At 36.4% G+C, this 14,988-nt stretch overlaps 1 protein-coding gene across 1 annotated transcript; it reads left to right on the top strand.

The window, feature by feature from the left end:
• Positions 1-1,048: 1,048 nt before the first annotated feature.
• LOC139744226 (uncharacterized) lies at positions 1,049-14,325 on the top strand (the record flags this gene model as incomplete). Its single annotated transcript, XM_071654669.1, has 4 exons — positions 1,049-1,352; positions 8,654-8,737; positions 12,407-12,595; positions 14,233-14,325. Coding segments are annotated over exons 1-4 (562 nt in total), but the record flags the coding sequence as incomplete, so codon positions are not given.
• Between the last annotated feature and the right edge of the window lie 663 nt (positions 14,326-14,988).

Here is a 14,988-nt window from a genome sequence, read left to right as displayed (position 1 = left end):
TGACTTACGAGCGACTGGTGATCAGTTATGATGTGTTATATCAGAATTTCCATAATGAAGCACAAGAACCGATCACCAGTCGTTCTTAAGTCGTTAGTAACTTTACAAACAGCTTCATGAATCCCCCCCCCCCCGGTCATTCGTAGCTTCTCCTTCATTCTGCACTTGTACTGCCCCCCCCCCATCACCCCCTTTTTTGTGAGTAAATCCTTCACAATAGTTTTCTAGTCGTTTTGTCACGAAAAAAAGGGCCGATATCATCCTATCAAACATCGTTACGTATGTCCCCTAGCCGCAATGTGGAACATGTCATGAAAGTTAAAATGCAGCGAGTTACTGTATGTTGTACCTCAATGATCTATTGAGTGTTGTAAAACATGATTTTCCTGAGAAAACTTTATTTTACATAAATTTTGTGTACTTTCGTTTGTATGTCCCATGTACATTGTATTCTTTAAAACAAAAGTTAGAGAAGTAAACTGAAATTGAAATATAAACGCATCACAGCGAACGAAGCCATAGATTGTTGTGAAAGTTTAGCTATGATAACAGGTGTATGATCTAATAATTTGATTCGAGTAATAGGTCTCCATAGATTTGTTTGAAATAAACATACATTCTTTTTTTCAGAGATCAGGAGGATAAGTGGGGTGAAGTTGGGAAATAACACGTCTTTCCTTTCTTGAGTCATGGAAATCTGTAACAGTGAAATATCATGTCAAGTATGCATGTTAATGTAGAAAACGTTAATCATCCTCCCTTTTATTGTTAAGAAGCGATATAAACATTTGATACTATCGAATTGAGGGAAAACAGCCATTGAGTTGTCGTGTGGTAGTTTCTGCTCACACTGCACCTACAGTATTCACGGCGACTCGGTAGCCATAGTAACTGGTGAGGCTCCACCCCCAAACATCATTGTCGTAACAGGTGACTCGACAAACCGGACACTTGGCTGTATTTCAGCAGTGCACGGTTGTTGTGTTGGTGTCAAAGAGTCACATGCGAAAGAACCTCAACGCTGAATTCCGTGGACGTGGTAGAAGAACTGATGTATTCAGGAGATCGCAGTATCACTCAACAGCATCTAAGAAAACAACGCATATTCATTACGGCTCTTTACATTATTTGATATTGAAGCATAGCTGATTAGACTATGGGTTGTGGAAACAGCAAAGGCTCGACGGCGGTGCAAAACACGAGCACACCTGCTCCAACGAACAGTAACAACCACTCAACGATACCAGAGCAGCACGTGAAAGTTTTGAACAATACGGACAAAACTGTCGTTTCCACGACGGAAGCCGACAGTAATAAGCATATCGTTGAAGAGAATCAGAAAGAATGCACAGGTAAGTTATATCGAGCGTATTTTGCTTTGTGTTTGGTTCGTTACCAAGGTATCTTACGTCTTTAGAATAATGTTTATGGAAACTAGAACTATGTCATTAGCAGTGTGGCACTAGAGTGGAGGTTCACCCAGGACCCAGGGCAGGGAGATGGATGGAGGAGCCTTTATGGTTTCCCATCAAGTCTTGCCTTACCCTTTCTTTCAGTTCTAAGGCTAGTCAGGCATGACACATTGCAAGCAGTATGATTGCCGTTCGGCATTTCTTAAAATGGGGTTAACAACCTGTAACTTACAGCAGTGTAAGTTGAATGAAAACAATATTCAACGAAATAGATAGGCCTAGATAGATATGTTTGATGAATGAACTTATACTGTTAGCATTCATAAGTGTGCTCCAAATTTCTTGATGAAAGATGTTGAGTAGAGAGGTCACTTGCGTTCATGATGGAGTCATCCATTTGAAACATTTCTTTGTCTGATCAGCTAGTCAGCTGTTCCCAGTTTTGATATCACCTATTCAACAATGTTCAATGACAAGTCTGATGGCTCCTTGACCCTGGATATAGAGTCAATGAAAATATCATATCTGTCTATCAATCCATCAATCTATCAATCCATCAATCTATCAATCCATCAATCTATCAATCCATCAATCTATCAATCCATCAATCTATCAATCCATCAATCTATCAATCCATCATTCTATCTATCTCCAGCATTTCTATCAAGTGAATACAGAACAAAAAGTTCCCTTTCCCCTGAGCTAATTTTGGTTGAAATGTGGATTCAGATTTTATTTTTGTGTGAGATAACTATAGAAACCACTTGTATAATTAGTATATTAAAGAGCATACAATTCTAAGAGTTGAATTAAGAGTTTATTTCATCATAATTGGTTTTGAAATGGTTGAGATATCCAAAACAAAGTAAAACAAAGTAGTCCTAATGATATCAAGTGAGTCAATTCCTCGTAGAATTGTATACTATTTCATATTTCATAAGTAAGCAATGAGCAGTTTCTAATTATCTGGCAAAAGTCAAAACCTGAATCCTCATCTTACCAAAACTAAACCATCCCTTTAATATTCTTATTTGTCATATGGTACTACTCTTGCAATATGCACTGAAGAAGAATTCGATTCCAAAGTCTCTTTTTTACAGAACAATGTTGAAGATTTTGGGGGATTTGAATTTCATTTACACCGAATTGTTCTTAATCATTACTGCTTGGTAACTTTGTGTGTTGCCTCAGCTGATACTGGGGAAAAAATAATGATTGCAATCAGTAAAAGGTGAAGGTAGTTTAGGAGAGAGTTGATTTTAGTAATTGTGTAGGTTCAAATGATATGGGGAGAAACTAGTAATGGCATTTCTTTTAAAGAAAAAGAAATATAGTGTTTCAAGTATGTTGTCAGTTCTAAGCAAATCTGAAAAGGGGGATCCATTACATTTTTGTGGTATTTAAAAAATCCAAGTTCTGTATCTATGAAAGTAAATTTCAAAATTCCAGGCAGTGTATACATACAGAGTCTACTTCAGACTAGTAATTCCACATAGCATAGCATTGTCAGCTTTGACTAGACACTGGACTGTATAGTCTCCATGGCAACAGGAGAATCATCCACTTGTCTGCTTATCAACCTCTAGAGAGTTAGCCTACTGACACACTACATGTTTTCTGTGTGTATATCTCTGTGTGTGGGTCTTGAAGCATTGTTTGCCTCAATGCCCATTCATTGCTTTCTTATCATTAAATCAAACATAGTATAAGGCAGGAGTGGACTCTGCCACAAGATAGAGGAGTAAAGTGCAGAATGGAATGAGGCCTACATAGCTCTACTCATTTTGGTGTGGGTTATAGGGCTGTAATTATTGTTATAAAACTGTTTGTGGTGAAATGCACTATTATTATTCTGCCAGTCTGAGAATACATTGAAGTCTGCAAAACTGATCCTTTAAAACCAGGTGAAGTTTTATTTATCATGTATACATGTGTAGACACTTCATGAAGAATTTTTCAACTTAATGTATAAGAGATGGATTTCCTTGTTTGTTGACATTACTTTCCTTCTCTTACTCTTCCTCTCTAAAATCTACCTACTGATCTTTCTCTCCTTCCTTTTTAGAAATTATATCAAGCACAGACTATGTATAATTTCATGTAATATACATGCTTGCATTTACAAAAATGACTGTTAATGCTTGTGTAATTTATGTTTCTTTCTGTTTTGTTTCGGTGTATTTGCCAGCAAAGAAGTGATCTTTCAAAGTATAGTAATAAGCATTAAATGTAAAAATAATGAAAATGAATGTTAATATAAATGTATACTATATAGATGAAAAAAAAAAGAAATTATCATAAGCTAGCAAGCGACATCACTGTCACTGAGGACTATAGGCCTAGATACCAATTGATGAAATAAGTTGTTTTTTTAAGCAAATTTGAAATCTCTTCTCGGTGTTATTTATTCATGAATATTGAAATACTATGTTTAGCATAGGCTGTAATTTTCAAATTGCCTTGACAAGAAAGAGTGTCAAATTTCAGTGGCAAATCTGGGATTGAGCTTGTTTCTCTTATATGTACCTAAATACATGTGAGCACTAAAAAAAATATATGAACGATATTATGTTTTGATGTGTTGACATTATGAGCACACTCTGGAAAACCATGTAGGCCTACCTATTCAACAAACCTGTCCTCATAAAAGGCAATGACCTGATGAAGGGATAGTATGGTATTGGTTGAGATGAGGATTCATCTTATTTATTTTTTATTTTTTGCAAAATGCTTAGAAACCACTTAATGAAAATTTAAAAGAACATGCAATTCTAAGAGATATTCAGTTTATTTGATAAAAACCAGTTTTGAAATGGCTGAGATATCAAAAAATCAAATTAAAACAAAGCAATCCTAATAAAGGGTGAGTCCCACCTTTTATTAGGATTACTTTGATTTTGGATATCTCAGCCATTTCAAAACCAATTCTTATCAAATAAACATGTAATTCTTCTTAGAATTAAATGTTCCTTCAGATTTCATAGGAGGATTATCAATATCTAAAAAAAAATAGCAAAAATACATTGTATGAGAACCTGAAGCCCCATGATCTCAACCAAAACTATACTCCTGAATATACTAGGGCAGGTGTGTATGGAATCATGTTACATCAAAATCAGTTCATCCTCATTGGGTTAAGATAAGGGAGACATCAGAATCATTTGCTATTATCAGAGCAAGTTCTGCTTTTGAGGGTGATGTTAACATGGTAAGGTAAATCATTGTCATTTATTGTTTCTTATACGCAGTCAACCTCCAACGTTCGCAGGGTTAAACACTTTTTTTCTTTTCATTTTACCTAATTGGCCATTTGGGGAATACTTCTGTGTGTTATGCAAGGAGCTTTTTGCTGTTTCCTTGTGCAGATGAGTATTTATCAATAGACAAATTGTATAAATAGACGATAGACGATACTTACACCAACGAAGGCAAAGTGATTGGTGTGACAAACACACATAAAGCTAGTACTGTATAAGGGCTTATCATTCTAACATTTATGAAACTATTTTTTCCTGAATGAATGTAAGATGAAGATGATACAATGAGGTGTGCTAATACATGAGATGAATATGATACAGTGAGATACACGTGTTAATATATGAGGTGAAGAATAGCCAGATAATAAAATGAGGTGTGTTTATATATGAATGAAGATGATACAATGAGGTGTGCTAATACATGAAGTGAAGATAATATAATGAGGTGTGTTAATGTACTAGATGAATATGATACGATGAGGTGTGCTAATATATGAAGTGAAGATAATATAATGAGGTGTGTTAATGTACTAGATGAATATAATTCAATGAGGAGTGTTAATATATGAATGAAGATGATACAATGAGGTGTGTTATATGAGATGAAAGTGAACATACTGTGATAAAATGAGGTGTGCTAATATATGAAATGAATAATGGAGATGGGCTAATGCGAGATGAAGATGATACAGCGAGGTGTGGAAATTTGTGAAATGAATATTATCCATGTATGTATTTCATCTACTCCAGAGATAATGTAAATATAAATGCAAAGGATAAAGTACTCAGTGAGCTGTTCATTGTATCAGCAAGGGCCTGTTAGCAATGCATGTTGACATTAATATAGGCAGAGAATGATTTGAAATATGTGATTTTAAAACCATTTGACAGCAATTTATTCTTCAATAATCACAATTTGTAACATCACCTTCAACTGTTTTTTTTTCTAATGCATCCACAAGCCCTGGAAAAAAGATAAAGGAAGAAGATATTTCAAAGATATTGCAAAAGTTACCTCATGATTGTAGTTCAAGGAATTGCTGTATTTTCACGTGTATCTAAATGTAAAAAGATGTGATGCATCTCAGATTAATTTTCATTTGCTTTGAATAATGATGAGGGAGAAAAGGGGGAGAGAATGGGAGGGGGGCTTAAAAGAGAGAAAAGCTGTGAAATTCACTCCTTTTGTCATCAATGGGTCTTACTATAAATTTACTTGTAGCTGCATGTAGGATGCAACCTGTGAGCTCAAAGTAACTGGATTCCAAAAACTTTCCACGGATGAAAAATAGTGGTAAGATGAAAAAATAGCACAAGAAGTAAACTATGGGTATTGTGAAATATGTAGTCTTGTGAAAAATTTATACAGTTTGCATTTTACTGAAATAAAAGGTTTTCCTCATGATTATAAATGTTATGACATGTGTTCATGCATTGATGATAGGTTATTTTATATTCTGTTTAGTTACTATATGTGTAAAACCAGAAATTTTGCTTGTGTGAGTTTTTCATGAATTTCGCAAGGAGGTGGGAGGTGTCTTCCCACCTCCCTGCAAGGAGCCAAGATTTGCAATAGGGCAATTCCAGCATTACGGACATCACATTTTGTGAGATAATTTTTTTTTGTGACTTTGTGGGCCTATTTCAACAACTCAGCATAATCATTCTTTATCTATCCATGGTTTATTCTAACCCAATCATCCTGAAATGTTAACAGTCCGAGTCTTGATCAGTTACTACAAGTATAAATCATTTGGTAGATATTACATAAAATGCTTGCCGTTACGGACATTACGTTTTTAGGGACACGATTATTTACCTCCATGTGGATATGTTGAGAAATTTATGAATCAGAGCATCAAGTAAAAGAAATTTTCTTCTGAAATGAATGCTCAGGTCCTGTTAAAGTTGTAGATTGATAATTGTGTACAACACATTCTGAATTTAATCTATAGGTTCACAAATGTAGCGTTACGGACATTACATCTTTAGCGTTACGGACATTACAATATGTCCACTTTTTAAAGTCACAGTATTCATATTCTAACACAGTTCATATCTCAGACAATGCTAATATTAGTGTTTTTTTGGTTCATTCTAAACCATAAACCACCTTGAAACAAAAGCTGAAGTATTGCTGCATGATATGGAATAATGAGAGTCAGAAATTGTGTGTTTTTACGAAAATTATCAAAAGAATTGCCCAAAAATGGTGTGGTTTTTTTTTTTTGAAGAAAAGAATGCTTAGCTCTATGCACTTCAATTGTATCCAAATACCACTCACATGAAAGAATTTGACAAGTTCTAGCATTCGGTACTAAATTTGTCCCTGTAGCTCATATATTTTTTGAATTATTGCAGATTTAGAATCTTTTAGGAACAGTAACATTTTCGCAGAATTGCCCAATATCAAAATGAGCACAAGAGTTCTTGTTTACACTGTGCATCGAATTCCAGTGGCAATTTGCAAATATTTCATGAGGCAAAGAAGGCTTTCAGCTCCATTTTTTAAAAGTATGTTGGTTTGTTGTTTACCAGACATGAGTCTAGGTTCAAGGACTCTGGTGTAAGGAGCAAACAGGAATACCTCAATGGGAAATTTCAAGTCTCTTTTGGACAGATGGTTTAACAGATCCTTATCTTTGCCATCAAAATAGAGGAATACTTTGAGGCACAATGAATTCCCAGATCTCTGTGCGTCTAATTACTGGTATGGAGGAGATGACTTACAAATGTTTTTCTTTTCACACTTCAGCTAAAAAATGGTCCAGAAATGGTAGTATGGATGCAAAAGGCCATCACATTGCTGTCTGGCAGAACTATAAATACTTCCAAACTTTTCACCTCAGGGATCAAAAAGGCTCAATGTAGAGAGCAGCAGGGGGGAGGGTGGAGGGGGGAGGGTGGAGGGGGGGGGATGCAGTCTTGATGACAGGAGTAGAATGATACTCTTACTTGTAGGTCAGAGTGGTACCTCTGTTACAGCTCTATGTTCTGAGCAAAGATCTTTACCTATAGTGCATGCATAGTATCTTTGTTGCAAAGATTTCTCACACACATTTTCAACTTTGTATTCTTTTTATGAGGTAGGCAATAGTCAGTGAACACAGTCACTCACACTATCTTTGATTGCTTTGAAAGGGCTTGTTTAAAGGTGTAATACGCTTGATTTGCCTAGAACTAAGACTAAGCCACAGATTAGGCAAGAATTCCAAAGTGTGTTCCAGGTCCCTGTTCCGTGGAAGTGAGCCAATCAGTTGCTATGTTTTGAATTAATAACAAAATGGTTGCTAGGTGACAAAGGGCAATGTCTACCAAAGTAAGGACAGGAGTTCTTATTTTGTGTGTAGGGCCCTGTGAGTTGACTAACACACTCTTCGCAGTACTTGACAAGTCTGACGGGTGCACAATTGAGAATAACACCAATGTGTGTTCTGTGATAGGCTATGAGAATCATTGAACTCTACTACTGAGATGTGTGGGCCGATGTGACTGTGAATATGGAAAGAGATACTATTGTTAATATTGATTATACTGAAAATCTTGAGAGTGATAACTGATATCATGTTCACCATTTGATTCCCAAGACATTGGGTCATGAAGATGAAGACCCCCAAGGCACATAAAATGAAATATACCCAGCATGGACTTTTGATGTATATATAATCTCATCTTACTACTTATAATCTCAACTGATTGTGCATTATGAGAAATGGTGTTTAGAATTGCTGATTGTTCTGTAAATCATTGTTTCTCATATGTCGTGTGTTATCTTGATCAAGAAAGCTTCAGACAGAACTGCATTTCACATGCAACAACAGCTGTCTGTTTTGTTTGTTTGTTTGTTTGTTTTTGTATAGCCATCTCTCCATGGATACAAGTGCATATTATGGAATATTTCTTTTTAAAAAGATATGCACAATATGATGTAATTAATGCATTTCTCCCACAGTCCTAACATCCTGACATTTATCTCTCCCACAGAGTCGAGAGAGAAAGTGGAGACTCCTGCTGATGGAGAGGAGAAGAAAGATGCAGAGAAACCAGCTCCAGCTGAAGACACTGCAGGTGAGAAATTTCCACATACAGTATATCCCCTCAAAATTACAATCAGATTTTTTGCATTGATAACTTTCAATATGGTTAAACTGTCTGACTGCTATTTCAGGGTCTAAAAATATAACATCTTACCCATATTTTGCAGAAAACCCCATTGTATTTGATTATGTGGTCATAGAAAAGTATGTGAATCATTGAAAAAGCATATATCTTTGATGTGTTGAACTTCCAAGTTTAGCACTTGGATAGGCCTACTCTTGGAACTTTTGTGTGAATGCAGTGGGCAGAACTTGGAGGGAAGGGTTTCCTGACATGCTCTTATAGTTAAGATTCTTGAATAGTGATTAAGAAAAAGCTTAGAAAAATCAATGCTTGCATGTGTGTATACAAAGTGAAGATAAACTGTATTCAAGAAAGTAATGCCTCAAAGCTGTGCTGGACATGATGCTGGGTTATTTCTGCATAAGTCTAATTTCACAAGATGTTTTCAAGTTTGACAAATCAGACACTTAGGGTGAGTTCAAGGATTCTAGTGCAAGGGTCAACTGTAGGAAACCTGCCCTGGGAATAGAGTCTTATTTTGGCAGATGGTTGAACAGGAACTTAGTTTTGCCCATCAAAATAGGTAAAAGCAACTAGATTACAGCACTACATATGGACAGGAATCTAACTGTTTATTTTCATTGTTTCAAGCATCCAGAAGAGTGCAAATGAAACATTCAATTTTTTTTTTGTTCTGTGAATAGCATGTACCTTATTTGCATCATACGTCATGAAGGACAGTCTTACAAAAGACCACTGACTTTTATAAGAGGAGATGATTTTTATTGTACAAGGTCATGTTGTGTCCTGGGGTTCCTATCCAAATGAGATCAGGTACTTGGCCTGATTGACTAGCTCTATGCAGGAGTCCAATATTACCTGTGTGCTTTGTTTATCGTTGTCATGGAAACCCAGAGATCGATGCAAACATGAACCATCTGAATGTTTTCATGTGTTTCACATGTTGCCATGGTGATGAATACCTCCTTCACGACCTGAGTATGTTTAGACATGGTTCAGATGTGTGTGGTGGAGGTAATATTTGCTCAATATATGTATTCATATTGACAAGTCCTTATGGAGGTTGGTTGGATGCCCTTTGTCCCCACAGCATCTAGATACTAGGAAAGCAATGCTTATTGACAGGTCTATCCCTCACAGATTATAACAACCTCTCAACCTGCCACTCATCATTTTGTTTGCTTTCACAGTGTTTGTTAAAGATGATAATACAAACAGAAAATTGAAATGAGAGTATTACAAGTGCTAATGAGAAAGAAATGAAAGTAGAATTAATACAAACTTGTAAGACTCATTGCAAAACATCCTTCGTTAATGTCACTAGAAGGTATGCTTATTGCAATTTCAAGATGCATCATGTGTGAGGAATATTTCCATGTTTAGTTTTTGGTTCATTTGTCATCCTGAGGGAACCTCCTCAATTAGATTTGTTGGGTGAGATGAAAACAAAAACTAAGTGATATTCAAGAAAAACTCTGATCTGCTGCTCCTGTGCCTTTAGAAGGTAGTCTAACTTATGGCCTAAACTGTGATTAAAACTCATCTCTGATAGTTAATGTCATCCCAATATGAAAAAAACAAACAAACATGAGAATGATTTATAGTAGCACCATTATAGTTCACAATACCTCTAACATGTGTTTCCTTGTTCTCCTCGCAATAATGTTGTGAAGAAAGATCTGTGATTTAATCTTTGCTTGTAAAGATTTGCATGTTTGTGATTATCAGTTTTAAGTACCCGTGGTATTATAGTTTTTAACCTGTTGAGGATGAGTCTCGAGTATACTCGAGCAGGTGTCGATGGGAAAAGCCTGTCGTAGCAAAATCAGTCCATCCTCAGCGGGTTAATTGAAGGTTGCAATTTTACAATGTTCATGTTTATCAGTTATAGGGACTGTACAGGTGAGGATGCAGCTTGTAATGTCTTGTGAGATGTTTAGAAACCATTCTGTGAAATGTTAAAGAGCATACAATTCTAAGGGGATTCAAAAGTTTATTTGATGAAAGTCAGTTTTGAAATGACTGAGATATCTAAAAACAAGGAAAAACAAAGAGATCCTAATAAAAGTCGTGGCTTGTCAATTTTATTAGGATCCTGTTTTTGGATATCTCAGCCATTTCAAGGCCAATTTTCATCAAATAAACATTGAATCTTTCTTGAAATTACATGCTCTTTTATGTTTCATTTATAAGAGGTTTTTCATTATCTCACCAAAAAATATTATAAACTTGAATCCTCACCTCAATCAGTAGGTCCTACTGTGCAGTCCCTTTAAAGGGTGCAAAAAGGAGTACCTGGTGTGTCTGGAGATTCAATGAAATTTTGAGTTTCTCAGACACATCAAAGACACTGATAAAGACATACTGGGTGTTACGGCATTTTTAGAAGCATGATGAGTACCTTTAAACTCATGTTTGCCAACAGGGATATGAAAAGGCTTGTGATATTGTGTTACAAGGGTGGCTTGATCAAATGATAGAAGGATAGCCAAGTAGTGGCTGATGATTAATTCATATAAGTTGACTAGATCATTCCCAACTACCAACTGTAAACATTCTTATTTTCCTGTGGAGTGGCCTAAAAGCATATTTTTTGTTTCTTAAATTTGTGCTGCACAGTTGCTTGCTGGTGTATTTTCGTACAATTCAAAAACAGATTTGACGTCTCCATGCGTAAAAATTGATGTGCTGGTACATGTGCAAATGATCCATTGGAATATATGTGACCTGTCACCAGCCACAAGTTTGATTACAAGTTTGTAGAACTCTGAATTTTCTGTTAACAAGATATTTCGTTAGTCCAGTTTCTAAGTTTTAATTTGATGTGTAATCCATTAAAAGAAGCGCTTTACATCTAGAGATCTAGAGATATTTCAAATCAAATGTGGCAAACATGGGAATTTTGTGACAACGAAATATGGAAAAAAAATCGCTTTTAAAGTTCGCTCTCAGTTTCTTATTTGTTTGGAAATTGTATGGGACGGAAAATATCGCTCACATAAACTCCTTGGCAATGATAAGTTTCATTACATCATATACATCATATAATAAAAAGATTACATAGGGGCCTGGAAGGGGTCAAAATAGCTTCGGCTTTATGAAAATTAAAAACCGTGTTTTTGTGCCTGTAACCTTTTTTTTTTTTTTTTTTTCTCTCATTTTGAGTTGGTAGAAAAATATAATGTGAACGTTTGAAATCGATGAATTGAATTAATGAGATTTTTTTTTAAATGTGGCTACATACTTCATACAGTGTAAATAATTATATTCTCTTGTATCCCTGAACATGTAGCCACAATACATTCTTCCAGCTTTATTTCCCTGTAAATCTGTTTAAACTAGCACTTGATGCTGATCAATAGGTGAGATGCAAGAGCCATGTTCTGCAATGTCTAGTTTCTTCAAAATGAAGGCAGAATAGTCAAAATTGCTAAAATTTCAAAACAGTGTCAATATAGTGGGTTTGACGTATGTTTGTCAACTCTTGTGTAGGGAATAGGTCTCAAGTCTGATGATACAGGTTGAGACACAATCTGTGTATGTGACGACACCAGTGCCTACTCACATGACTGGCTTTATGAATATCTTTTTACATTGTTTTGTTTTCATGTGCAGCAATATCAGAAGAGAGAAAAGATGAGGACTCCACTGGAGTGTCCCCTCAGCAAACATCTGAACCTGTAGAGGAAGCCACACCACCGACTGAGGAGGTATCACCAGCACAGGAGGAACCACAAGCTGCAGAGAGTGCACCGGCAGAGAGTGCACCGGCAGAGGCTGCTGCTCAAGAGGCGTCAGCTGATGGTAAGTTTAGGATCAAGACCTGTTCTCCATTCCTGCAATCCTTTGATCATCCTTATGACTCTGATGTGTTACTTCTGAATCATTTTCTTTCTTTACATGGTTTGATATTTTCATCTGAAAGGAGAGCAAAACTTTGTGTCTATAGCAGCATCATTTGACCTTCAATCTAAGATCAAAACTTTGTTTCTGTGGCAGTATCACCCTTCAATCTAAGATCAAAACTTTTGTTTCCATGGCAGCATCACTTGACCTTTAATCTAAGATCAGAACTGTTTCCATGGCAACAAAAGTTTAAAGTTTCCATGGCAGCATCACTTGACCTTTAATCTGAGATCAAAAAATTTTCCATGGCAATAAACGTTTTCTTGGCAGCATCACTTGGCCTTTAATCTGAACTTGTGTCTGAAGTGCTCAGACTACCTTCACAGTAGAGAGAGAACAACTTTAACCCTTGAGGACGTGCTGATTTTGCTACAACACACATTTCCCATAGACCTCTGCCCAAATTGTATATGCTTGTCCTCATGCATTACAGGTTAAAGGCTGATAGAGGAGCAGAATGCTTCTTGGCAGGGGCAGATCCAGAAATTCCATAAGGGGAAGGGAAGGGTGCTGACAAAAATGGTTTGTTCAAAAATGAAAAATTAAAGGGGGATGCACACACACCCCTTTCATTTGTTTTTCTTTTCATTTCTTTTGTTTTAACAAAAATAAAGGGTGGGGGGGGGGTGCGCACCTTGTGCACCCCCTCCCCCTGGATCCGCCACTGCCTGGCATACATAGCTGAAATCTTGAACTCCTGATTTGCAGGTCTTACTTTTATTTTCTGTAGTATATGTAAATATGCCTTGTACTTCTCTCTGTATTAGTCATGCAGTCTCTCTTGGCAATGCTGCCTAGCTTATTTCGCGCACCATTCCTGGTTTAATTTTTTGTTTATGGATACTTTTTCCTGCAGTTTTCATGGTTTGGCAGTTATTTTTCTCTAATGTCTGGATTTTGCATCCCTTGCAGTGATACTATCTAGAATAAAATTTGATTTTATGCTCATACAGATACTTGTTCCATTGTATAGCACATTTTTGTTGTGCTCCCTGATCTATGGCTTCACCTATTGTTGAAGGGTAAAATCAAAAGAACTTTTATTGCACTAACACCAAAAGTATATTATATCAACTGTGATCAAAGTCAAATTTTATATCCTACTTCTCAGAGTTTCATATGGAATACCCATAAACTTTACACCAACCTGGCCTATATGAACAAGGTTTTACTCAGAGTGCTACATTTCATATGAAAAGCAAATATAAATGCAGCATGCAAACATCATTTTCTCTTGTTTGACAAAATGCAATGATTGTTGGGCATATTTTCTTCATCCAGAAAACCAGATAACAAAAAATGTCAACTCCATCCAGAAGCCAAGAAATAAGCCTTTACCCACATGTCTCTGTTTCGAGCATTTCACCTGCAGATGCTTCATGTTTGCTGCCATCTATTCAAAGAGCCGATTTCAATAATTCCTATCACTTTTACATTCTTGTAGCAGCAGTAAGCTTGTCAGATCAAATGTGCATCTTTTCTTGCGTTGTGGAAGGAGGTATGCATGAACTTTGTGCGTATTCTTGCTAATGTAGCGCCCTCAGTGGTGGGGGAGACCCCAGGGGAGGAACCCTCAGCACCTCAGGTGGTTGACTCAGATGAGAGAGAAGAAGAAAGACACCTGGATGGTAAGACTTCCCAGGGCAGTGTGTAATTTTAACTATCATTCATTATCGATGAGAGAAGAAAGTGTTAATATGAGGTCATTTATACATCTTTCATTATTGACTGTAAAAAGTTTTGATATGATGTGATTATGCACTTTGCCATCTAGTCTGCAAATACTTGCAATCTTTGCTATCAATCAGTGCTAGCTCAGCTTGCTGTGATCTTGTCTTCTGCACAGTCTCTTCTTGTTGGAGTTCCAAAATGTTAACAAACTCTTTCCTAAGTTTTTGTTACTATCCATGATCATGAATTTCTATCTCTATGCATCATTTTTTTTTTCAATATTTGAACAGAAGGTCTATTCCTAGCTCTTTTCTATCTAAATGCAGTCTGGTTGAAAATCATATGTTTGTTTACAAGTGTGTTTGTCTAAAGTACAGTTTACATGCATTTTATCATGAAGTGCCATGACACATTACTTAATGTAAAATTGACTTTGTGCTTTGAGCACAAGTCAGATGTATACCATAAGCAGTGGCAGATCGGGGGGGGGGGGGGAGGGAGGGGGGGGACAGGTTAAACTGTTTGTTGTTATTATTTGATACCCTGCTTTTGTGTCTGTGATCCCCCAAATTTCTCACACACCTGTTTGCTAAATTGTCCCCCTCCCTCCCTTCCCCACC

Source organism: Diadema antillarum, unplaced genomic scaffold (genome assembly GCF_040938485.1).
Source record: "Diadema antillarum isolate AM-2024a unplaced genomic scaffold, OU_Dant_1.0 seq00001147_RagTag, whole genome shotgun sequence".
Classification (NCBI taxonomy): Eukaryota; Metazoa; Echinodermata; class Echinoidea; order Diadematoida; family Diadematidae; genus Diadema; species Diadema antillarum.
This window is presented reverse-complemented; position numbering and strand designations above follow the sequence as displayed.